Here is a 25489-nt window from a genome sequence, read left to right as displayed (position 1 = left end):
TCAGTTAGTTTCTCCATCACTGGGTTGGTCCACCTGGACACCCTGGCATTTGGAGGCAGGGAATTCTTTGTTGCGGGGGCTGCTGTCCTGTGCATTATAGGATGTTTGCCAGCATCCTTCTAGATGCCAGCAAATGTCAAGTACTTCTCCGCTGTGACAACCAGGTCTGTTTCCAGATGTAGCAAATGTCCCCTGGAGGGCAGAGTCGCCCCTGCTGAGAACCACTGCTCAGTCCTGATAGTCCCCAAATCTGTACAATCTCTCTCCTGAGTTTCATACCTGAGGATCCATTTGTTTCTGGACATTTTCCCCTGGAGAGATGGGATTTTCAAAAAGACAGATGGGAGGAAGTTGACAAATCTGTAACAAAGCTAATCTGAAAGAGCAAACAAATAAAAAGATGAGAAGCAGAACACGGACAAGAGCAATGAAAGAACAGTCCTAACAAGATAAGATGGCAGAAGCCCGTGTCATCTCTGCACCCTTTCAGAGAAATTCGAGGAAGGTCGGTGGGAATGTAAAGTGACATCCCCAGGAGGGCAGCAAGAGTGTCATAAGCTCAAGGGTGACACCAGGTCCGGAAGCCCCTGCACAGCACGTCGTGGGCTGACCCGCGGACAGCACCGCACAGCCAGGGGCTGAGAACTACCAACTTAAAGGAAGAAGCTGCCAAATGGGATTACAGAAGAATTTGAAGTTCTTTTAAGGCAGAAGCAAAAAAAGCACTCAAAAGCTAATATATATTTTTAAACAACCCATCACAAACAAAGTAAATATGCATATTTGGAAAATACTATTGACACATACGACAAGGGATGAGTACTCTTGCTGTGCACAGAGCTCTTTCCCTGCGGGCTCTGGGGGCTCTGGGGACAAACTGAGGGCCTCGGGGGGCGGGGGTGGGGGATGGGACAGGCCGGTGATGGGTAGTAAGGAGGGCACGTATTGCATGCTGCACTGGGTGTTATACACAACTAATGAATCATCGAACTTTACATCGGAAACTGGGGATGTACTGTATGGTGACTAACATAATATAATAAAAAATCATAAAAAAAAACCCAAAAAAAAACAAAAACAAAGAGCTCTTTCAGATCAATATTAAAAAGATTAACAATTTCACTGAAAATAGGCAAAGGACATGAGAAGTTGCTTCACAGAGAAGGAAAACATAACCATGAAGGAACCTGCAATGACTTTATGGCAGAGGTGGGCAAAGGTCTGGACACACCGCAGCACCCGATGGGGTCATCAAGGCCACAGGGACCTCTGGGAGGTGTGGGCCCTGGAGTCGGACTGCGGGTCAATCACGGCCCTGCCATGTTGAGCTGTGTGGCCGCAGGCATGGTCCTTCATATCCGCTCCGTCATCTGTCAAGGAGAGGACAGTCCACACCGTGTGGTCAGCACAAGAATTAAATGATCGTGCTTGTCAAGCACTTAGAACAGTGTAAGCACGGAGTCAGACAGGAAGAGCTTCCGAAATGGTAGGTATTGCTCTCTTTATCGATATATTTTTACATAAAAGATATGGATATTCATGGAACTGTTCATCATGAGGAAGACACTGGGGGTAAGTGGACTTTTGTTTCCTTTCAGTACTGTGTTTATAATGGATGTTTCTATGTGGAAACATAAGGACCTAGGACACACGCGTGAAAGGAATAAACCAACAGGAGAACGCGGCAGAAAGGGAAGGGGCGTGTGTGAGCACACAAGTTAGAAGATGAGACATAAGGTTCACAGGAAGGAAAGACTAGTCAATAAATGCTTTTGAAATCGTTGGATTTCAATTTGGAGGAACATGAAATTCCAGTATTCAGAGTAACTGGTAGAGGCACACAGAGGGCCGGATTCCAGAAACCACCATGAAGGGACTATCACAATAGAGCGAGTAGAATGAATGCTTTGGTTTCCCAGGACATATCCAAGTTATGTTTACACTATACTGTAGTTTATTAAGTGTGCAATAGCATTACGTCTAAGAAAACCGATGCATATACCTTCATTAAAAAGGACTTACTTGCCAAGAAATCCTAACCATCAACTCAGGCTGCAGTGAGTCATAATCCGTCTGCTGGTGGAGGGTCTTGCCTCCATGGTCAGGGTGCTGGGTGCTGAAGTCTGGGGGGCCATGGAAGTTTCCTAAAATAAGACGACAGTGAAGCTTGCTGCCTCGATTCTTCCTCTCACGAATGACCTCCCTGTAGCAGGCGATGCTGTTCGATAGCACTTTACCCACAGTGGAACCTCTTTGAAAATTCAAGTCCGCCCTCTCAACTCTGCTGCTGCTTCAACTATCACATAAAGTGGTACTCTAATTCTTTGTCATCTCAGTAGTCTTCACGGCAGCTGCTCCAGGAGTAGTCTCCATCTCCAGAAAGCACGGATGCAGCTCCTCACCCGCTGACGCTTCACTGTGAGCCCGCGGCTCCTAATCCTGGTTCTCTTGCTGTTTCCACCACACCTGCAGCTGCGTCCTCTACTGAAGGCTTGAACTCCTCAAAGTCGGTTTCTTCCAAACTCTTGTTCATCATGATATTTTGGCCTCTTCCCATGAATTTGGAATGTTTTTAATGGCATCTAGAATGATGAATCCTTTCCAGAACATTTTCACCTTACTTTGCCCAGATCCATGGCCTTACACAACGTATTTCTTCCATTATAAGTCTTAGAAGTAGAAAGTACTCCTTGATCCCGGGTCTGCAGAATGGAGGGTATGTTACATTCATCTCGTTGTGTGCCTCCGTCAGAGCCCTTGGGGACGAGGTACGGTGTCATTGAGCTGTAATATTTGGAAAGAAATCCTTTTTCCTGAGCAGTAGGTCTCAACAGTGGGCTTACAGTATTCAGCAAACCACGTTGTAAACAGATGTGCTGTCATCCAGACCTTGTTCCCTTTACAGAGCACAGGCGGAGTACGGAGCACAATCAGCAAGGGTTTTCAGCAAGGTCAGTGAACACTGGCTTCAACTCCAAGTCACTGGGTACTGAAGCTGCTAACAAGAGAGTCACCTGTGCCCTGAAGCTCTGAAGCCAGCACAGACGTCTCATTCGCTACGACAGTCCTAGATGGCACCTTCTTCCAACAGAGGGCTGTTTTGTCTACACTGAAAATCTGTTGTTTAGTGTCGCCGGCTTCATGAATGACCTCAGCCACATCTTGTGGGTAACCTGCTGCTTTCACCTGCCCTCTTATGTCATGGAGACGGCGTCTTCCCTTCAACATCAGGAATCAACCTTTGCTGGCTTCAGACTTTTCTGCAGCTCCCTCACGTCCTCGGAGGCTGAAGAGTCAGGGCCTCGCTCCGGGGCGGCTGTGACCGGTTGAGCTTCCATCCCTATGACTAACACTGTCTCCATGTCAGCAGTAAGGCTGTTTCACTTTCTTATCACCGTGTGTTCCCTGGAGCAACACCTCTAATGTCCTTTAAGGACTCTGCCTTTGCATCCACAACGTGGCTACTGTTTGGTGCAAGAGGCCTGGCTTTCGACAGCCCTTCCTCACTCAGCTGAATCATTTCTAGCATCTGATTTAAAGTGAGAGCTGTGCACTCTTCCTCTCACTTGAACACTGAGAGGCCATTGTGGGGTTATTGATTGGCCCAATTTCAGCACTGTTGTGTCTCAGGGAACAGGGTGGTCTGAGGAAGGGAGACAGACGGGACCCGCCGTGCGAGAGAGCAGTCAGGACACACACAACACTTACGGAGTAAGTTCGCCGTCTTACATGGCGTGGTTCACGCACCCCAAGACAATTACGGTAGTGATATCAAAGGTCAGTGATCACAGATGACCACACCAAATATAAAAATACTGAAAAACTTTGAAATGTTGCAAGAATTACCAAAGTGTGACACAGAGATGAGAAGTGAGAAGATGCTGCTGGAAAAATGGTCCCGAGGGACCTGCTGAAGCAGGGCTGCCACAGACCTTCGATCTGCAAGACTCACAGTGTCTGCAAAGCACAATAAAGCCAAGTACGATAAAACAAGCATGCTTGAGTATTTTAATAAAACCATCACAAGAAAGGGAAAAAAAGAAACCAGAGAAAAAACGAGTAGAGAAGTCACAAATTAAAAGAATAACGAATGGCTCATTAAAGCAAAAACAATAATGTCTAGCAGTATAAACTGTAGGGAGTAAAATGTAGGACAGTATCCGGAAGGTCTGGTGGAGGAGTCATCCTGCTGTGCAGCTGTAAGATACAATGTACAGAACACGGTAACAATGTAACATGTGCGAAGGCGGCCTGTGCCTAGTGGAAGACGCATATTCATACTGTAAACCCTGGAGCGATCAACGGGTACAGCTAACTGAGGAGATAGAAAGGATTATGAAAATATACTTAATACAAAAGAAAGCAGAAAAAGAGAAACAAAGGAACGAAGAACAGATGAGATAAAGAGAAAACAAGGAGCAAAACCGGTAAATTTAAATTCCAGAAAATGGGCTGCTACCAGGTTGGAGGCAGGAAAGGAGCCCAGGACATTTCGATGTGTCATAGAGTCCGACATGCTCATGAAGGACAGGACGCGTCCAAAGGAGACAGAAGCAAGCTGGAGAGAGTGCCCACCATGTCCAGTCTTTGACATTTTCAGCACCCACACAAGTAACAGTAACGGATTACAACCTACTGGATAAACTAGGAAATTGTGAGTATGTACACCTGCAAATAAGTTAAAATTGTGGTGAAGGTTGGGATCTTCACAGAGTGTCCAAGAGCTTTTCCACAGAATATTTATGAATTTCAATGGGAAAACTGAGACTCTGCAATGGGACAGGCTGGCAGATAGCATCGTGATGAAACTATTAAAGGCCGCCTTGTCCGTAAGTGGACCAAACCCGATTTGTGGGCCACCTGACGGGAGGCACTAGGAACACAGTACCACTTCTATGGTGTTCCTGTCAAAGGCGCACAACCTACCTCTAATCCAGAGGACACGGACACACCCAAATAGAGGGCATTCTACAAGCAAACTGACCTGTAGTCTTCAGAAGGGAAAACCAAGGAGACACAACTACTCCAGACTGAAGGTGATTGAAGACACAGGACGACAAAGGCAACAGGATGCCGAGCTGGACCCACATGCTTTGGCGACTGGGGTTGGACGAAGGCGTTTAAACGCTGCATAGGGGTCTACGGGAGCAGAGCAGCTCCGTCCTGCTGTTGGTCACACAGGAGGACGTCTTTGTAGGGACGATGGAGCGTCCGGCTGGCTATCCTCAAATGGTTCCGAGAAGAAAGGCTCTTTGTCCGGTCCTGCATCTCTCCTGGAAGTGTGAGCTTCCACCGGGCGTCTTTGGCTTAATGTGCATTTTTAAATTGTGAGATAAGAAAATGCATGCTGTATGGCTCCAATCATAGAAAATTCTAGAACAGGAACTGTTCATCTGTACTGACAAGGGCAGATCAGCTCCCCTGGGGCAGGGTGGGGTTGACTTCAAAGAGGCACTGGCAAGTTTTGGGGGGCAATGAAGGTGTTCTTTACATCTTGATTTTGGTGGTGGTAGTTATAGGAGGACTTACATTCATCGAAATTCATGAAACCCTTAAAATGAGTGCATTTTATGATATGTGAATTATATCTCAATAAAGTTGATTTTATTTATTTATTTATTTTTAAGATTTTATTTATTTGAGAGAGAGACAGCCAGCGAGAGAGGGAACACAAGCAGGGGGAGTGGGAGAGGAAGAAGCAGGCTCCCAGCGGAGGAGCCTGATGTGGGGCTCGATCCCAGAACCCCGGGATCACGCCCTGAGCCGAAGGCAGACGCCTAATGACTGAGCCACCCAGGCACCCCAATAAAGTTGATTTTAAAAAGTTATAAAGCCCACCAGCTTTTTGTTGTTGCTGTTAAGTATTTATATGCTCTTTCTAAAGCTTACATAAACATACAAAGGCCCAGGGTGCCTGGGGGGCTCAGTCAGTTAAGCTTCTGCCTTCAGCTGGTGTCATGAGCCCCTTGGGCTCCCTGCTCAGTGGGGAGTCTGCTTCTCCCTCTGCCCCTGCCCCCCCACCCCCCACTCATGCTCTTACTTGTTCTCTCCATCACTGAAATGAATAAATAAAAAAATCTTAAAAAAAATACAGGGGTCCTAGGATAGCTAAAATAGTCCAAGAATCATCTTTAAGAACAAGAACAATTTGGAGTATTTACACACATGTGATTTTGACCCTCAAGGTGAAGCTACAGTGACAAACACATAAAGACAGGCAAACAATCCACGGGACAGAGCAGCTCCTAGATGGAGCCCACGTGCACATGTCAATTAATGGTCTACAGAGGAGCCAAAACAGTTCAGCGGCACACTCTTTAAATATTTTTAAAAATGAAGTAAGTACAGAACGATGAGACGCCCACATTGGACAGGAATGTCGCTTGATCTCTACGTCCCTCTTTACTCGAGCATGGATTGAAGATGGATCACATGCCAAAGACACAGAATTTGAAACTATAATGCTTTAGAAGAAAACGGCAGATGATCTTCTCAACCTTGGAGTGGGACAGAGAAAATACCTCTCTCCCACCCGGAAAAGAGACATCGGACTTGCCCAAAATTGCAAACTTCTGCTCTTAAGAAAATGAACACGAAGCAGCAGACTGCGGGAAAACATTTAAATACTTCTGTTGGACAAGGAACTCCTATGCACCGTAATGGAAAGATAGTCCAATTAAAAAATACACAAAAGGTCGAATACTTTGCGAATGAAGATCTACACACGGACAATAAGCGTCTGAAAAGGTGCCCACCTTAGTCATCGGGAATGCAAATAAAAACCACGATGCCACTACGCACCCACCGGAATAGGCAAAATTAAGGGTGGGAAGCACTTAATGTGAGCGAGGACACATGCAGAACTCTGTGACGCACGACTGGGAGTGGAGCGGTACAAGCACAGGGAACCCGTCTCACCACCTGACTCGGCCACCTGCATCCAGGGATTTTCCCAAACAAAATCGTACGCACACACACAGACCGTACCAGAGTGTTCACAGGTGCTTCACCGCTAAGAGCCCAGACTAGACACAAATGTTCGTGCAACGGGGATGGTTAAACAAATGTGGCACACCCTTACTACGGAATTCTCTTCGACAAGAAACCAACGTGAGCCAAAAAAAAAAAAAAAAAAAAGCTGAGTACGAGAAGGTAGGAAAAAGAGTAATCGACAGCATGGTTCTGTTTACATGAAGTTCCACAGAAGGAAGAGACTAATCTGTGGTGAAAGAGACCTAAACGGGAGATGCCTCTCGGAGACAGGAACCGGCCGGGAAGGACAGAGAGAAACTTCCCAGATGACATACGGGAATGTCCTGTTCTCTGGTGAGGGATGGGTTACGCTGGCAAAGGGTATCTGTCAGAACTTACTGACTTAATACACATACAATCCAAGCATTTCACCATATGTAAACCACACCTGAATTTTTTAAATATTAAATTTATAGTTATTTCATACCCTACACCAAATAAATCCCACCTAGACTCAAGAGCTAAACTGAAAAATAAGATACCAGGAAAAGTGCTGGAGCATATTTTTATAGTTTGGAAGTAGAGGTTTTCTAAATACAGTGCACAATCAGAAGTCACAGTCCAATTTTACCACACAAAAAGCTTAAATTCAGTATGCGTACAAAGCTACAATATATAGCGCTCATACAAATAATAATGGAAACATGAACACCACAGTGAAATTTCGCACAAATTCACGTAAGAGGAAAAGACACTCTGCAATACACAGACAGGCTGATGAACAACCGAAGTGTAAACTACAACACACGGAGCATCATCTTGCTCTGGTTGACTCGAAGAAGCAGGAAGCAGGACAACGGTGCGTGTGAGCCGTGGGGAAACGTACCCTGTTGGTGGAGACAAAGGCTGGCATACATTTTATGGGTGGGGTTTGGGGGATCGCTTCCAGAATGTACACTGTGGAATGCCCTTTGACCCCTTCTCGAAGAGAATAACCGCGCAAGAAGGATGGCGCGTAGAACTCTTCCTCCCAGCACCGCTGCTGTTAGGGGGACTGGTGACTTCCACATGCACCTCAGCAAGGACTTAACCACAGTCACTCAAGGGACAAACGTCCACACAGATGAGGGGAGGCCGAGAAGGGCACTTCTGGGGGGTTTCTGGGTTTCTCTCCAGTTCCCGTGAGCTGTTTTGTGTTTGGCAATGAGACGTGCAGCTGGGGTGACCCTGCTCACATTCTAGCCGGCCCTCTGGGAGGCCTCAGTCAGAGAGAGAGAGAGGGTCTCTCACCCATATCTGCACACCCATACCTGCAGTTTGTGCCCTGCTAGAGCAGAGATCCCGCCAGCCTCGTCCCCCGCCCCCATCCCCGAGCCCTGGCCGCAGGGCTGGTTTAGGGACATCAACAGCTGGAGTTGAGGTGCTCACCATGGAGCTCTCCAGGCCCAGGTGGGAGGCAGCAGCCCAGGCACAAACATCAGCCTCCTCAAAACCAAACCCTGTGGGGGCTTGTTTTAGATGCCAACTTGCTGTGATGGTGCCCAGTGGGGGGGGGGCACTTACCCCACAGGCCTCCCTAACACACCAAAAGTTTTCAATTAGACTGGGTCCTGATGCAACAGACAGCTGTTTGTGTACCTAGCATCTGACCCGGTACACAGGGTTAGCTGCCTGCGAGGTAATGAGCTCAGAACCCAAGGAGAGGGGGTTGCTGGGGGCAGGAACACACAGGGCTGGTGGGGTCCACAAGGCCTGAAATCCAAGCTCCAGGTGGACCCCCGGCCACCCCACCCACTGCCTTTGGGATGTGGCACCCTGTGGGCCCACTGCCCTAAACCCTCCCGGGCTGCTGCCCCAGCACAGCCCCCGCCCTAAGGCACGACCTAAAGGAAAAAAGACGACAGCCCGGGGAGCCAAGCCAGAGCCGTCCTGGAACAAGGGGCATCGCCCTTCTGCAGGCTCAGCCCCGCCTCTGTCCCCCTCAGTCACGGACGCTCACACATACCCAGGCCTGCCGTCACCTTCCTGGTGGCGACACGGCTTGACCAACGGCCTGAAGAGAAGGCACCCTGCCTGGGCTCTTTACAAAGCATGGACAGCCGTTACCGTTCCAGATAAACGTCTGAAAATGTCTGAGTGAGTGACTTCTGTGTATAAAAAAACCGAGCACTCAGCTGTTTTTCTGGAGTTTACAGGCGGCCTGGTGAGGGAGGCCAGCCCGGCACAGAACACAGAGGCAGTGGGTTTGGGACTAGCGGGTTGCTGCTGGGGAACACAGCCCGCTGCAGGAAGAAAGCCCTCCGGCCTCATCGCGTTCAAAAGCAGATCTGATTCAGGATTCTGGGGACTTACCTGGTGCTGCCCCATCAGCCTCCAGAACGATGGAGGGCCTCAGGGCCTGGTGCTGGTCTTACACATGCACACATGCACACGCAAAGCGACACGCCTAGACTCTCCACTTGTCTGCCATGGGGTGGGTGCAGGTGGTGTCCTCTTCAGGGGCAAGATGCAGTAGAAAAGAAGGACGTGCTTCCAGGTCCACGGGCTCAGGTCCCCGCGCAGGACTGGACCCAGCCCCATGGTCCCAGGGCTGCGTGAGAGCCCGCGAGCGCCCCCACAGGCAGCACAGGTGTTTTGCAGAAACCAGTTGAAACATGATACCATAATAAAAACCTCATTTAAAGTACTTCTTTTTTTTATTGATTTCATTGAAAACAGAACAAGAAATGGTCTGAGCCAAAAGACTGCTCTTAAAACTGTCAAAAACATTTTAACAGAAAAAAATAAACATGACTGCATCATGAATGTTTTAGAAGAGCCGCACAAAACCCCACTGCTACCGCACTAATTACAGTATTTAAAAAAGTATATGCCAAAAAAAAGGGTATGACCTGGCACGCCGTCACACAAAAGGTGATGGCAAATTTATTCCACGACAAGACTAACATTTTAAAAAAAGTTTTTTCCTGCATTTTATTCTAAAATCACTTTGTTCTCTTTATACAGTTGATAGTTTATTTTCACATGGTGAGTAGAAACCACACCAGAATCAGCACCGTTGTCTGTGTTTTGTGTTTTATTTGTCCTAATGTTCGATAACGGTAGAAAATAAATCAGTTTATCCATCATCATAGCATGTGGTTTAAAAATCAACAGAAGGCGCCAGCGTCGCTGAGCTGGCGGGGCTGGTGCGGGGTCCTCCACGGGCCACGGCCCTCCTGCACCCAACAAACCGCTTCCTCGGAAAGAAATGCATTAGAGGTCTGATATATAGGACTAGATATAGGACTTCTTTAAAAAGCAAACCCACATTTTCTCCAAAGTTAGTGACGGCTCGGCCCTGACCTCTCCCAGGTCGAGGTGGGGACGGCGTCTGCACAGCGCCCAAGAGCTGGCACCTGCCACGCAGGCCTCAGGCAGGCAGGTCTAACGGAGCAGCTTGCGGGTGACTGTGTCTTCGGCGGGTGCCACGCGGGGAGCCTCGGCCCACAGGACTTCGCCAACAAGCCCCACAGTGGAACGGGAACCAGGGGAGCAGAGGGGGAACGAGAAACGTGGAAACGACAAAACCATCATCAGAAACTCACAAGGTCACGCCAGCGCGGAATCCCAGAGTGTTCCAAAGCGCCCGCCCCCCAGCCCACGGGCCGCCACGCCGGGGCCTTGCAGCTGCGGCCCACGTCCCTGCAGCCCCAGGTCGGGTCCTTCAGGCATCCGCTTCTCCTTCCTCTCTAACCGCAGTGTGAACAGCACCGACGCTCGGTGCCCCACGCCGGCTGCCACTCATAGGGGGTCGGCGGTGGAGGAGCTGGTGTCAGGCAGGCCGTTCTCCTGGCCCTCCTGGGTGGCGCTGGCCTGCCGCTGCGCCAGGGCCGTGCTGGAGTGCCGGCACTTGGGGGAGCCGCACCGGCAGCTGAACAGCTTGCCTTTGATGTCCCAGAAGCGCTCCCCGTAGTCAAACCTGGAGAGAGAGTAGAGCTAAGGGCGGCGTCCAGGCCCCACACCACCTGGGAGCAGGGTGGACCCAGCCTGAGCAGAGCCGTCCGTCCCAGCTCAGAGTTGTGGACACACAGAGGACCACTGAGGATAAGCCTGTGTCGAGCAGCACACGTACATACCCCAGCCAGCCCCTGCAGACCATGGCACCTACCCCAGCTGCTCCCCAGCCTCAATCAGGCGGGTGCTGAAGAAGGCAATCCTGGGAAACCGCAGATCCTGGTGTGACATGAACACACGCACAGGCACCAGGTTGGGCTCGCAGTGGTGGTTGATGAAGCGGCTGACGTTCCCGTAGAACCGAGCATCGATGCAGTACACCTCGCCATCCTAGCAGGCGGGAAGGAGAGCAGGGAGCTCGAGCAGGAGTCTGTAGACCGCAGGCAGAAACGCAACCCCAGAGCAGGGGCACAGCGGGCCTCAGTGCCGCGGGGAGGCCGCCCACTCCACACCACTAGTCGGGCTGCATGAGCCAGACAATGGACCATCTGATGCTCGGACGCCATCAGTACCAGGAGGAAGGAGACAGGGCTGCGGGGACCACGGGGTGCGGCAGTAGGCCAGGGGGCAGGTGGGGGTAGCTCCTGGGGGACTTGGTGATGGAGGAGTGGCTGGGAGACATGGAGTGTGCAGGCAGGTGGGACAGAGGGAGGGAAGCAGCGCTCGGGCCGAGGGCTGCCAGGTGGCTCCTGGGAGGTGGTTACAACCACACAACAGGAACAGCACCATGTCCTGCTAACCCAGTGGCACAGACAGGAGCCAGTCTAGGGAGCCCCAGGACCCTGCCCGAGCACTGCTCCCGTGATTATGATACGCAGCACAGCAGAAGGGAACACTGAGCTGATGGTGAGAAAGGGTGGTTGGCTAGGGGGCCTGACCTCACCACAGGAGCCCTTTAAGTAGCAGAGTCTAATCTGGGAAGACCCAGAGCTCCAGGGACTGAAGTCAAAGGGGCCGCCTGGCGAGGAATGCGTGTGGCCTGGGACAGCGATCGAAGTAGCAGGCATCACCCTGGGACGCAAGGACTGAGTCCTACAACCCCTCAACGGCGGCAGGCACTTCTCCGCAGAGGACGCCCTTCTGGCCCTGGGCCCTGAGCAGAGAGCCTGCTCACACCAGGTCTGCCCCTCACAACGGGCAGCCAGTGAGCTGAGACCTTCTCACACGGCCACATTTGTGGGAACTTATTACACAGCCGCAGGAACCAAGCACCACGTCTGGGAGGGAAGACTAGATACACAAAGAGAACGGGGCTTTCCAGGTGTGTGTCCTGTGGAGGGCAAAGCATTAACCAGAAGCCAAAGGACCCTCAGTGGTCCAGGGAAGACAAAATGGTGACAAAGACAAGCTCTCTGACAACCTTCCCACAAAACCAAAGGCGTACGTGACACTGATCCAGCAATCCCGCCTCCTAGCAGATCCCAGAGACACACCAAACTCCAAAATGACTCACGTGGCACAGATCTTGGCCTCTGCCTCTAGGTGTTATGGACTAAATGTGCAGGTGGCCCCACCCTGCAGGACGCAGCCCCCCTCCTGCAAACAGCCTGAGCAACTGTGACCAGCACTGGAGGGCACGCGGCTTGGACATGCGGGGCCCACAGGGAAGACCCTCGTGCAGATCAGGAGCGAGGAGCTGGAACCCATGACGGCAGGGCAGAGTGGGGCTCAGACTGTGCATGCACAAGTCCCTGCCTGAGCCCAAGCCAGGACGGATGCCGGGGACACCAGGGGAGCCAGGGGAACACCGCCACCTTGACAGAGACAGAGCCCGCACTCAAGCCCAGCCAGCCAATCGAACGAAGCACAGGACGCGTCGGAGGCACACTGGAGCTGCGGACACACCAACCGGACAGAGGCAGAGAACAAGAGGACAGACACATTCTCAGGGGAAAAGAAAATTAACAGAGCCCAGCCTGGGGCGACCCAAGACACTGCGCTAACAGACGAGGACGTCGAAGCCCCTGTTCAGGCGGTCCCCGACAACGTAAGACCAAGCACAGTCTCCTCATGAGTGAAAATCTCAAGAGACAAAGAAACAACAAGAAAGAATCAAATGGGAATCCTCAGTCCAAGCTCCCCTCCGGCTGTCAAAGCCAGCACGGGATGATGGGGGACAGTCTCAGACTTGAGCGAGGGCGAGTGCCCCACAAAGCGCCTCGTGTGCAGGATGGGTCCTGGAGACGCTACTGCAAGTCAACGGCTGAAATCAACCCGAACATCCCCAAAATAATGAGAGTGATGTGCACGTACTCAGAACACATGACTCCTGAGCCATGGGAGCACCTCAGAAATGGGGTGAGGGTACCACATTTTCTGTAAGAGGGGTACGGAAATCAGAAACACACACGGACACTGTCTATGTTTCTACAAAGGGTTACCTGTGGGGGTAACACAGAACAGGCAAAACTTTCCTGAATATAACCTTTTCAGGTAGTCTCTACTTTTAAAGCATGTAAATATTTTACATAACTAAAAAATAAATTTTAAAATTCCAGAATTTATTATTTATTTTTAAAGTCCTTTCTACCCCCAACACGAGGCTCCAACTCACACCCCAAGATCAAGAGCCTCACGCTCCACCAACTGAGCCAGCTGGGCACCCGTAAAATTCTGGAATTTAAAATGAATGAAGACAAACCAACCCGCACATCAAGCTAGGAGACCACCCACAGAGAGACAGCACGCCAAGCGCTACACGGGGTGCTTGGCGTTCTCAGTGGGCACATTCTCAGCAAAGACCCGGCAGGCGCACTCTCGCGGTGCAGTGTCCGCAGCTGGCACGTTAACGGCGCTCCTCTGACACTACTGACGCTGCTGGGAACCAGGACCTTTACGGGAGGGCTGCAAGCCTAAGAGCAAAAGGGCTTGTGCAAACCCTGGCAGTGTTAAATGCAAACAGGAATAGTGACATGAACAGGTTTTTAATGATTCTTTTATTCCAGAGTTCTGCCCTCTGAAAAATCAGTCCAGAGTCAATGACATCCTGAGGGCAACAAGCCCTGGGGTCCTGACTCAGTATCCGAAAACTGCCTCCACTGCAAGGACCCAGGGCGGCTTAGAGCAGCCTGAGGCCGAGTGAGAGAAGCCAGATACAATGAAGCCAAGGGAGGCAAGGCCAGTGCGAACGAACAGACTCCACTGGCCACAGACGCTGACGACGACTGGTCCAACAGTACAAAAAATTCAGGAGCTATGACAACATGTAAAAGAGAAAGGAAATGAAGGCCCAAACCCCTTCACCACCAGTAATCCCTGCTCCACCCCTTCCTCTGAAGGTTGGCAACTAAGTGGCAAGAATGTGTGTTTATCTTGCCTGTATGTGAGGGGTCCCTCGAAAGCCCAGGTCTGGGCGGGGAAGATTTTTCTTTCCAAAAGAAGAATCTGTTATGAAATGTGAAAGGTGGGACGCCCCTCAGGGGGGCGCAGGCATCAGGAGAAGGGTGGGCAGTCGAGGTTCACCTACTCCAGACCTGGGAGAAGGTCCTCTGGGATGCCTCCACCCTCACCCCGGCTGCAAAAACACCAGCGACAGAGAACAGAGACAGAGGACAGGCCCCAACAGCACACATACAAATGCAGGCCCTGCAGGACAGCATGAGGGTCGGACAGGTGCCCTCTGTGAGAAGAAACAGACGGGATGCACCATCAAGAGGATGGGGGCAAACCAGCGGTGCACACTCTAGGGAAACTGAGGTCAGTCTCGTGAGGCACGACAGTGACGCCCCTGCAGGCGCACGCTGAGCTCCTCAGAAGCGAAATGGCATGTTTGTGATTGACATCACGTTGTCGGCACAACAGATGAAACAAAGTGAGATCTAAGGAGCTCTCGATGACACGGGCTTTCTCTACTTCTCTGTACTGCGAGGGCTGTTGTGACATAAATAAGAAACTGTCCACAAAGGCAAGAAACAGCAATCCTGGAGGAAGTGTGTTTTCCTAACTAACTGAGAGACCACAGGGCAGCCCGGAAGTAAGGAGCGAGGCACCTAGCGTGGGTGTAGGGAAGGCTGGTTAGACTTGGGGCAGGATGCGTGAGGAGCACACGGAGGGGTGGGGCGTCCTCCCTTCTCCTCAGGGCGAGGGGCACACGACAGCAGAGGCCCTCCTGCCAGGAGTGGACGCCACCACAGGGGAGGCCACAGCCCGTCTGGGACCCTCCAGGGGCCCCTACTGGAAGCAGCATTGCCCAAAGCCTGCAGGACCCGCACAGCCCTCCCCCTGTGCCAGGGAACAAGCTGCAGGTTCCACACCCCCGCAGGCACAGAGCACAAAGGTGAGTCCTCTGCCCACCGGTCCCTGAGCCCGACGGCCCCCCACACGCCACCTGCGCTTTCCTCAGCCTCTTGCATGGTGTCTCTCAGTAAAACTGTTTTTCTGTGGTTTACCCCGAGTTTTTGCTCATCTGCCCACACTCAGCTTAGAGACTCTGTGGGGGCACAGGTACGCAGAGAAACAGGAGGGCTGCCCATCTTTGGAGCAAGAAACTCTTCCAGAACTGACTGCTGCTCGACTGGGCCAGCGTTAATTCATGTCCACGCGAACACTGCATCTTTCCCACAATGAATTATGCTCCTCGGGTCTTATTAAAATGTGTCCCTTCAGATGTGTGTGCTGCTTGCTCTTTTCAAGTTTTTCTGATGAAGAAACCACCTGTCCCTAGTTCTAAGACAAAAACACTGTGGGAAGGGAGCTCCATGCCCCTGCAAGCCTCGCCCACTCTGAGATGCTTAGAGTGCACGGGCACCCTGGTTAAGCAGGGCAAATTCAGGCAAAGGAGGCTGGAAGGCGGTGGGTATTCAGAAGGTTCTAGAACAGCAAGGAGAGGGAGACCCTGGGGTCTGAGCACAGACCCAGAGCCCAGGGACAGTCCAGGCCAGGGAGAAGGCAGGCAGCATGGCAACAGGTGGTCAGATCCCAGAAACATTCTGAAGGTAGAGCCAGAAAGTCCCTGATGCCTTAGACGGAGGGTGGGGTGGGAGCGAGCAGTGGATACACAGGCCCTATGGGCACAGGCATGGACACACCAGTAGGGAACACAAGGTCTGAGCTGGAGCGAACCCTGGGAGGCTCTGGTGCACTCGTGGCCCTTCATGTGCCAGAATGAATGAGCCACTGAAGGAGGCTGAAGGGAACGGCATGGGGGGCCCAGCCTGAGGGGAGACTGGAAGGCCAGGAGTCAGGGGGCGGGCAGCCACGGGCAACTGCCAGCAGGAGAGGGGGGACTGCTGGAACGGCATCCCCACGAGGGGCTGGGGTCTGCCGGGGCAGGCTGGCTCCACACCCAGACACCAGCCAACAGGAGAAGATTCGATGGTGTTCTGACGCCAACGCCCCTAAGTGGATCCGCAGATTGGACACAATCCCAGTCAAATCCCAGCAGCCTCTTTTTGTACGAACACCCTGGTTCTAAAATGCATATGGAAATGCAGAGTACTCCAGAGAGCTACAAGGACCTTTAAAAAGGAAGACCTGGTTTCAAGATCTCCTCTGAACCGAGAGTAGTGAAGAGACACTGGAACAGGTCTGAGGGTCAGCAAATAAATTAAAGGAACAAAACACAGTCCAGGCACAGACCTACTTTCGATGGTCCAAGCAGAGGCTTTTCCAGCTGACGTCCAGCCAGTACTAGAATCACCGTGTGTTCACGTGGACAAAGAGGAATCTCGAGCCTGACCTCAAGCCACACACAAAAGGTGGATCGTGGGTCTAGAAGCTAAACGTACAAACCCTAGAGAAAGGAGAAAACCTTCACAACCGTGTGGGAGACAAAGAGTTCTTAGGACACGAAAAACACTAAATGATAAAAAACTTTTCTGTTCTATGGAAGACATTGTTAGGAAAATGAACAATCAAGGCACAGGCTGGGAGAAAATACGTGTGTCTGACAAAGGTCGTGAATCAGGAAACATAAAGAATCTTTACAACTCAGGAAGAAGGTAATTAGCCCAATTAAACAATGGGTAATGAATTTTAAAAATCCCTGCACAAAAGAAGCTATAAAGAGACCAACTGGCACGTGAAAAGTGCTCACATCAATAGTCACCAAGGAAATGGGACCCCTGATGGGCTCAGTCGGAAGAGCGTGCAACTCTTGATCTCAAGGTGGTGAGTCCGAGCCCCATACTGGGTGTAGAGAAGACTTAAAAATAAATTCTTTTTAAAAAAAAATCATCAAGAAAATGCACATTAAAATTACAGTGTTCGAAATTCCCATTTGTTGCTGGTGGAAATGTACGTGGCACAACCACCTCGGAAACTGCATGCTGTTTCTTTTAAAGTTATTAAATGTACACTTTTACCCGACAGCAGTAATCCCACGGCCAGGAATTACCCAAGAGAAACGAAAACTCACACCCACAAAAAACAAGCTCATAGCAGGTTTACTCCGAAGAGCAAAAACTGGAGACATCCGGGTCCATCCCCAGGCGGTGGCACAACGCAGCACGGCCGTCAGTGGGTCACGGGATCTGCCACCACCTGGGTAGATCGCAAAAGCCCAGACACAGAGGAGCACACGCTCCGACTCCACTGACAGGGAACTTGAGCGCGGGAAAACCCAGGCGTGGTGACAGACGGCTCCGCGGCCAACCAGGGTGGGGGCACCATGGGCTGGGAAGTGCTCCAGATCCTGCTCGTGGCGCTGAGGAGACTGCACACCATGGGTCAAAACCAAAACCACACACTTCAAGTTCACTGAACGTCAGTTAATTACAATAAAATTGACCCAAAGAGTAAAATGATCAAAAACCTATCAGATACAAAAAACCCAACAGAAGGGGCGCCTGGGTGGCTCAGTCGTTAAGCGCCTGCCTTCGGCTCAAGTCATGATCTCAGGGTCCCGGGATCGAGCCCCTCATCGGGCTCCCTGCTCCGCTGGAGCCTGCCTCTTCCTCTCCCACTGCCCCTGCTTGTGTTCCCTCTCTCGCTGGCTGTCTCTCTCTCTGTCAAATAAATAAATAAAATCTTAAAACAAACCCCAACGGAAGGTCTACAAGACTGCACACAGAGCACCACCGAACCTTCCTGGTGGCCACTGAAGATGACAAACAAGCAGAGGGAAACACCTAGAAAAGCAGGTGCAGAAACCCCAATGACCCCTAGCCAGCTCACGGGTTCAATGCTGCCCTAAGTTATACAGCTTATCCAGCCGACTCTACAACTTACACAGAAACTGAAAGACACCAAGAAGAGCAAGACACCCCTGAAGTCCCCAAGGTAAGAGGACGTAAGGTAGGGCAGTTAACATGGCATCAGCAGACAGGGGACAGAGGGGAGCCCCAGGCACACAAGGGAACCTGTGTTATGACAAAAGCTGTGCTGCAGGGCAGTGGGGAGAAGGACAATCTTCTCAACAAATGGTCCTGAGTCCACACACATCAATGCAGGGAAAACGCCGGACCCTGCAGCAAGATGACTACACGCCTACACGTGGAAGCCGAGTGTGACTTCTGCAGATGCCACACATGTGCCTCTGTATGGTCTTGGCTGTAAAAAGCCTGGCTTCTCTTGGGACATTACAAACACCCACAGTATGGAGGAAGAGGCCGAGAAACCGGACTACAATAAAAATAAGAACTTCCGTTCAATTAAAAGACATCTTCAGGAACTCAACAAGCCACAGAGCAAATACATCTGCGAGGCACAAATGTCACGAAAGAGCATTGACCCCAGAACCTGTAAGGGACTGCCACAAACCATAAAAGGCAAACAGCTCCAGAGACGCAGAAGGACAGAAGACACGGTCGGAGGTCCGCAGAGGGGACCCGGGAGCAGGGCAGGGCAGGGCCTGCACACTGCGGCCACCCAGGACACAGGTTTCTGCCCCCGGAACGTGGCTTTCTGAGAGCCGACTGCAGGGGCAGGGCTGGGCAGGGGGAGCACGGCAAGAAGGGCAGCTACTCCGGGCTCTGGTGGCTGCGGCTAGAAGAGAGCCCTGGGTCCCCACTTCCACCCTGACCATGCTCCTGGAAGTTCTTAAACAGGCAAGTCATGAACTAAGAGCAGCACAGGCACGAGGGTGGGGCGAGGATGGCATGAGGCAGCCTCCAAACGTCCCCGGAAACCTGGGTCCTGGGGTGAAGACTAGGGCCCACCTGCTCTCCCCACAACCAGAAAGGCAGCTGGGACACACATGTGACCCCCTGCCCCTCACCGAGGCTTGCTCCCATTTGCTCGTCACTGTGCGCACGCGGCCCCCTGCCCTCTGACGGCCATGGGCTCTAACCCCAGAAAAGAAGCTGGGGTCCAGAGGGCTGGTGGTATGCGTCCGGGCTTCACGTCCTCAAGGCCGGCAGGCTCCTCGCTGCACGAGCCCAGGGACCTCCCAGGTCAGAGGCCCGACTGCAAGTGCCCTGCGAGCCCTGGGCACGCAAGTGCGCCAGTGTGGCCGGCGGGGACACTGGGCCGGTGTGGGCGAGCCTCCTTACCGCTCCCACGCCGCATGGCCGCAACCAGCTCTCTACGCCCAACCCCTCCAAACGCGTTACCTTGTTATCAAGATCAAAGAGGTAAGAGTCTTCTTCCCGAACGTCAGCTTCTGAGTCAGAGATGAGCTCCCCGACATACCTGCAGGAGGCAGGGCATGGGTGAGAACAGCAGACAGCAGGGCCCTCAACCTTGACCACAGAGCGGGGCGCATGACAGCCATGGCAGAGCCCCCCACCCCGGTTCCTGGAGCTGTGGGCAAACGTTCTGGAGAATAAGCCTGTGACTGAGCTGGGATTTAACTTCAGGTCCCAGAAGATGACGACACGGAAACCCCTTCTCCGACCAGGGATCCACAATGACACTCCCTGAAAACCACTGAACAGTAATATCTTAAAGGAGCCATGAGCTGGTGAGAGGCTAAATGCAGGCGGAAAGCCAAAGGAGGTGGGCGAGGCGTGGAGACAACATGAACTTGGTTTTCAGGGGCACCCACGAGTCCCAGGCATGGCCAGGTCCCTGGCAGCCCCTCACCCCACTCTGCTGTGCTGTCCCCAAAAAGGCAGGGGCAGCCGGCAGCCCTGGGGTAACCCACGCACACACTCACTTACTCGCAGACGAAGGTGCCCAGGGGGATGTCCTGCAGGGACCGCACGCCCCAGCCCATGTTCTGCGTCCGGTAGAGCTGCAGCCTTGCCCTGGAAAACAGGGTGAGCCACTCACACCAAGTTCTCAGACGCTAAGCTCGCACTCGGATTACACACCAGCCATGGCAGCAAACAGAGTGCAAGGTACTGCCTTCCTATCTCGAGAGTGCCTTGGAGCTTCCCATGCAAGGAAGCCCACAGCACATCCTCAGGGAGCGGGGGATCGCCTTGGAACGCCGTCCGACTGCGGCATTTGTCTGTAGACAAATGTAGACACGCCTATGTCTTTGTCTGCAACACAGGAACGGTCTGGCCAAGCCCCCGGGTCGCAGTGAAGAGCAGAGGGGCTGACACTCTGAACTCACACAAGTTCAGAGCCACGGGGATCCACCTGCCCTTGCGTGTGTTCAGGGGCCCTGGGGGAGAAGGGCACGTCTGTCCTCCCTGCAGAGATGTGCTGTCAACAGGGAAACCGACATGTGGGCTGGTCAGAAGCACTGTCCGACCGCCGACCCTGAGAAACCCCCAATACTATGAAACTAGACTGACTTTGTGTGTCAATTTCCCTTCACAACTCAGATGGCCCAAAGGGGTCTTCTTCTTTTTTTTTTAAGATTTTATTTATTTATTCGACAGAGAGAGAGACAGCCAGCGAGAGAGGGAACACAAGCGGGGGAGTGGGAGAGGAAGAAGCAGGCTCCCAGCAGAGGACCCTGACGTGGGGCTCGATCCCAGAATGCCGGGATCACGCCCTGAGCCGAAGGCAGACGCTTTAACAACTGCGCTACCCAGGCGCCCCCCCAAAGGGGTCTTCTAATTCTCAAGCACGAGCACAAGAGGAAAAGTTCATGGCCGGGGGACGCTGGAGGAAGGGGTCTGAGCCCGGCCAGTGAAAGGGGTGCTGGCCAGACATCACTGGACCAAGCGCCCCTAGTGACTTAAGAACCAGGCATCCACGAGGTCTGAAACGTTTTATACCATTCACACTGTTGTTGTAGAGACACTCAGACAACAAAGGATATTTCAGAAATGATTTGAGTATTAAAACAGTTGCCGTGCACGTGTTAACTAGGAGAGACAGGCAATGCTCATGAAAAGCTCGTTTCCTGGCCTTCACTGGGTCTGGACAGCCTGGTCCCTCAGGCCTCACCGACTGACACCCGAGCAGCTCAGAAGCAGGACTTGGATTATTTACGCCAGCTTGTAACACCACCAGAGGACAGAGGGCTCAAACAAGACAGCGTCTGTGTCTCTACTGCAAACATGCACATGCACTGAAACACCTCCCACCCTTGTCTGTATGAAATACACGTAAATACAGTGAACTTCTCAAGAAACCTGAAATCATTTTCAAACTTTGAAAACAGAGACCCCTGGCATCACCCTGCACTGAAGGGGTGAGAACCTGACACTCAGGCAGCGGCTATGGGAGCTCGTGCTCACCTGAGGCCGTTCTGCACGACGCGGTTCCGGCAGCTCCTCCAGCAGGAACAGGCGTGGTTGCACTCAAAGATCAAGGGTGGCTCCGCCATGTTGAACTCCGGCAGGAGCCGGCCGTCCTGGGGAGAGATGTGCAGTCAGGACCGAGCACGGCTCGCCCTTCATGCTCAATACACTGACACCAACCAGTTTTACAAACTAAAACACGGATATAAAAACGATGGTTTCCGGTTAAACTTCACGCTGGGGGCGCCAGCATCACGTTAGGCATCCATGCTTTGGACAGGAGCGCACGCAGGTTTACAGTCTCCATCCACCCTGGTTGGCCTCCCTCCTTCTCCCGGGCACTCTCCCAGCCTCGCCAAGGCCACCAGCCCACAGGCCCCTCCACTTCCTTCAAGGGCTCAGCGCCCCTTGGACCAGCGCCCACGCTCACGGCCGCGCTGCGCTCTCAGCCTCGCAGCCTGCAGGCCCACAGCTCTGGCAGCAACCCATCCACCTGCTTTCCTGTCCTACACCCAGACACGGCAAAGCCACTGGGCGACACACCGGGGCCTCACGGCCAAGTCTGAAGTCCCCGTGGCTTCAGAGGCCGCTCTGAACAGTGAGAACTTCCCTCAAAATGCTCGCTCTTGCCCACCTTCCACAAAGCAGTGCTTCACAGAGAACACACACCACCAGAGTCTCGCTCAGCAGGCAACAAACACCCCCCCACGCCATGCCCCTTTGCTCCCAAGGTGACTCTGGAGACAACCGTCTGCTGTGGTGTTATCCCCACCCCAGGACACCCTGGCTCCTGCCCCCAATGACGACCTCTGAACTCCCAACACCAAGGGCATTTGATCTTCCTCTCTTGGACACCGGCCTCCAGAGCTGTCTCCTTGTCTCCCCAGCTGCCCCAGGCTGGGCTCACCGACAGCCACCCCCGGGCAGCCACAGAGGCTGGCTCCGACCGGTCTGTATTTCCACACCAGCTGACTTGGAGCCCTCCTTCCCAAGGTCCGCCGGACACAGTCCAGGGCCAGAGGGTGCCTCACCGCTCCAGCACGCGCCGGCCGCAGGCTCACCTTGTCGTACCAGCAGCGCATACTGAGCTGGCCACACATGCAGTTGCTGGAAGAGCAGTCGTCGATGCACACGCAGTACTGTGGGGAGACGGCTCGTCAGGTGGGGGGGCCGCTCTCAGCTCACAGCCACGCCTCCCAACTCTGACATGTGCTCTCAGAAAGCCAGGCCCGTGTGGAAGAAAGGTGACCGCTCGAAATGTCCATTCTCAAGCATACAAAGGGGCGTGCAGCCCCTGAGGAAGAGGGCATGCAGGCAGGAGAGGACACCCAGCCACTAAGACACAGAGAGCTTGCACGAGGGGCTCTGGACAAAGAGCCAAAAGGAAGGGGAGGAAGCAGGGTGGTCAGCGACGTGAGGCCGAGAGGCAGCGTCGGTGAAGAAATCCTGAGGCCTGCACTTGAGGCCAGCCACACCATGGGAAAGGCAAGGCCCAGCACAGGCTCCTCTCACTTGCGTGGCCCCCAAACCACCATTCGCTGGGGGATGCCAGGCACTGCTCTGGGGGCTGGGGACCCAACGTGGGATGCAGGATCCACTTTCAGGAAGGGTCTTTATGTGCCTTTCAACTCTTTAGTGGAAGGCAACCATGAGGAGGGCAATGCCTACGGACCCAGGCCCCGAGGCCCTCCGCCCCCTGCTGTTGCTGACCTGCAAATGGGTAATGTTTCTGTCGATGTTCATGGGAGACGTCACGCAGTTCTGAGAAACATATTTGTAGTTGCTGGGGCACGGCTCGCTGTCCACAGCGTTGACACACGGGATGGGGATTCGCTCGTAGCCTCGAGCAATGTCTCTGCCACCGGAAAGGGGGACATTACCTTTCGATGTGACAAGTGACACCGCAACAGGGCAGCTGCCAAGCTCTGGGCCAGGCACTCTAGACTCAGGCCAGGGGATGCCTCAGCTTGGACGGCAGCTTTTGTTTCACACTCTTCAACCCCCATCTGTCACCCTTTGCCTCAGAACGGTCTTCTCACCTGCTCACGGTCTTCTCCGTCGGGACAGGTCTGTCGGGGGCTGCGTCTCGCAGCGCCCGGCTCATCTGCAGCGCGTCCCACACCTGGGAGTTGAGGCTTGCACACTGCAGGGGCGTCTCTCCCTCCTTGTTTTTCAAGGTGACATCTGAATCCCGAGAAAGAAAGAGGCTAAAAGGAAAAATGTAAGCCAACAAAACATTCAGACCTTAATTTAAAAGATAGAGGTTTATGAAATGACTTCAGACGGTAAAAATAAAGGGAACACATCACTCCTATGGATATTAAGCTTGCTGACCAGTGCTTCTAGAGAGATCTGCCCTGACTCACCGGGAACATACCACGTTACTTCTTTCCCTCATTTACGGTCAAAAGTCACCTCAGCTTTCTTGTCAGGAAGCGTGTGTAAAGAACTAGGGATGGTATCTGAGGGTTTTTGGCTTTTCCATTCAAAGGCATGCTCAAGGATGGACAGGGCCAGCATGAGGCGGGTAAACTATGCCGTGTACATGGTCAGCGCCCTGCAGGTGAGTCAGAACTGGATGGAGAGCTCCTGTGAGCTGCTCCTCCGCACCCCCACCCAGGGGCCTCACACCACAACCCGCTCAGCTGAGCTGCCGCCAAGGTCCCCGTCTGAGTGGGCGTGTACCCCACGGCAGGGCATCCCCGCATTTCCAGGTGAGATGCAGGGACCCGAGGTTGTGTGACAGGGCAGGACTGGGTCCTGAGCTTCCACTGAGAGCGGAGCGAGGACGACTCCTCAGGACCCCAACTGCACCCCCCACACGTGTGTGACATAGGAACAGGCTCTGAGTGGCGAGTGGTGAGCACCAACGTCTCCATCCCTCCTGAGTGGGGCCTGTTTCCTCCCCCTTGAGGAGAGGTGCTGGGTGAGACTCATCTAGGTATTTGGGGATCTTTCACAGTGATCCTCCCTGAACCAGAAATAGCCATGTTGACCTCACATGTGGAGACTCACGCCTCCACCTGCCTGGGGAAGGAGCTTCCCTCGGAGGACCTGGGGCACCAGGGCCTCTCCCACCCCGGGAGTCTTGCAGGGACTGCATACAGCAGAGCCACTCACAGGACACAGGCGTAGCGGTCCTCCCTGGCAGCAATGTGGAGGGGCGAGTCTCCGTGGACGTTCACGGCATGGAGGTCACACCTGGCAGCTAGCAAGATCTCGGCTATGTCCACGCAGCCCGAGAACGCAGCCCAGTGCAGGCAGATGTTCTCCTCCTGCAAGGACAGACGGCGCAGAGCACCAAGAGGAGAGCAAAGACCCGTCTGAATGATGAGGGTGCTTCCTTTCTTGTTTTGTTTTCATTATAAAAGTAATGTAATTACAGTACTGAATATTTTAAAAATAGAATAAAAAATCATCTGGAATTAGACCAACCTAAACACATTAGTAACAAAACATCTGGGAGCACTTTGCTTTGTCTACTTTTTAAAATTATATTCACTTTATTTTTATTTTTTTTTTAAGATTTTATTTATTAATTTGACAGAGAGAGACAGCCAGCGAGAGAGGGAACACAAGCAGGGGGAGTGGGAGAGGAAGAAGCAGGCTCCCAGCGGAGGACCCTGATGTGGGGCTCGATCCCATAACGCCGGGATCACGCCCTGAGCCGAAGGCAGACGCTTAACGACTGCGCCACCCAGGCGCCCCGAAAATTATATTCACTTTAGAACAGAAGTACAAACTGCAAAACAGGACAATACTTGTGTAAGATTTGAAAAAGATAAAAGGTAGGAAAATTTGATTGTATTAAGATTTTACTTCATAAAAACCACTGTAAAATAAAAATTTTAAATCAAAGATTAGAAAAAACCATTTGTGCTGTAAATAAGCTATACATGACTTGTTAATGGTCACAGTTAAGTTTATTAGAAGGCTACACTGTAATTTTGAAAACAAATGTGCAAAAGGTATAAAAATTTACAACTTGCATGGAAGAGGAG

The 25489-nt window shown here is 52.5% G+C and overlaps 1 protein-coding gene across 9 annotated transcripts in view; it reads right to left on the bottom strand.

Annotated features, from left to right (window-relative positions):
- Positions 1-9649: 9649 nt before the first annotated feature.
- EHMT1 (euchromatic histone lysine methyltransferase 1) overlaps positions 9650-25489 on the bottom strand; it is a 140394-nt gene continuing 124554 nt past the window's right edge. For all 9 annotated transcript variants that reach the window (XM_040632307.1, XM_040632306.1, XM_040632308.1 and 6 more), the window contains 9 exons: positions 24609-24763; positions 23528-23695; positions 23199-23343; positions 22550-22627; positions 21486-21601; positions 20007-20093; positions 19458-19536; positions 11123-11298; positions 9650-10933 (listed from right to left, as the gene is read on the bottom strand). In XM_040632307.1, the coding sequence (XP_040488241.1) occupies positions 10756-10933; positions 11123-11298; positions 19458-19536; positions 20007-20093; positions 21486-21601; positions 22550-22627; positions 23199-23343; positions 23528-23695; positions 24609-24763 (1182 nt within the window). In that variant the 3' untranslated portion in view covers positions 9650-10755. The remainder of the gene's footprint in view (positions 10934-11122; positions 11299-19457; positions 19537-20006; positions 20094-21485; positions 21602-22549; positions 22628-23198; positions 23344-23527; positions 23696-24608; positions 24764-25489) is intronic.

This window comes from Ursus maritimus, unplaced genomic scaffold (genome assembly GCF_017311325.1).
Source record: "Ursus maritimus isolate PB19 unplaced genomic scaffold, ASM1731132v1 scaffold_17, whole genome shotgun sequence".
NCBI classification, from domain to species: domain Eukaryota; kingdom Metazoa; phylum Chordata; class Mammalia; order Carnivora; family Ursidae; genus Ursus; species Ursus maritimus.
This window is presented reverse-complemented; position numbering and strand designations above follow the sequence as displayed.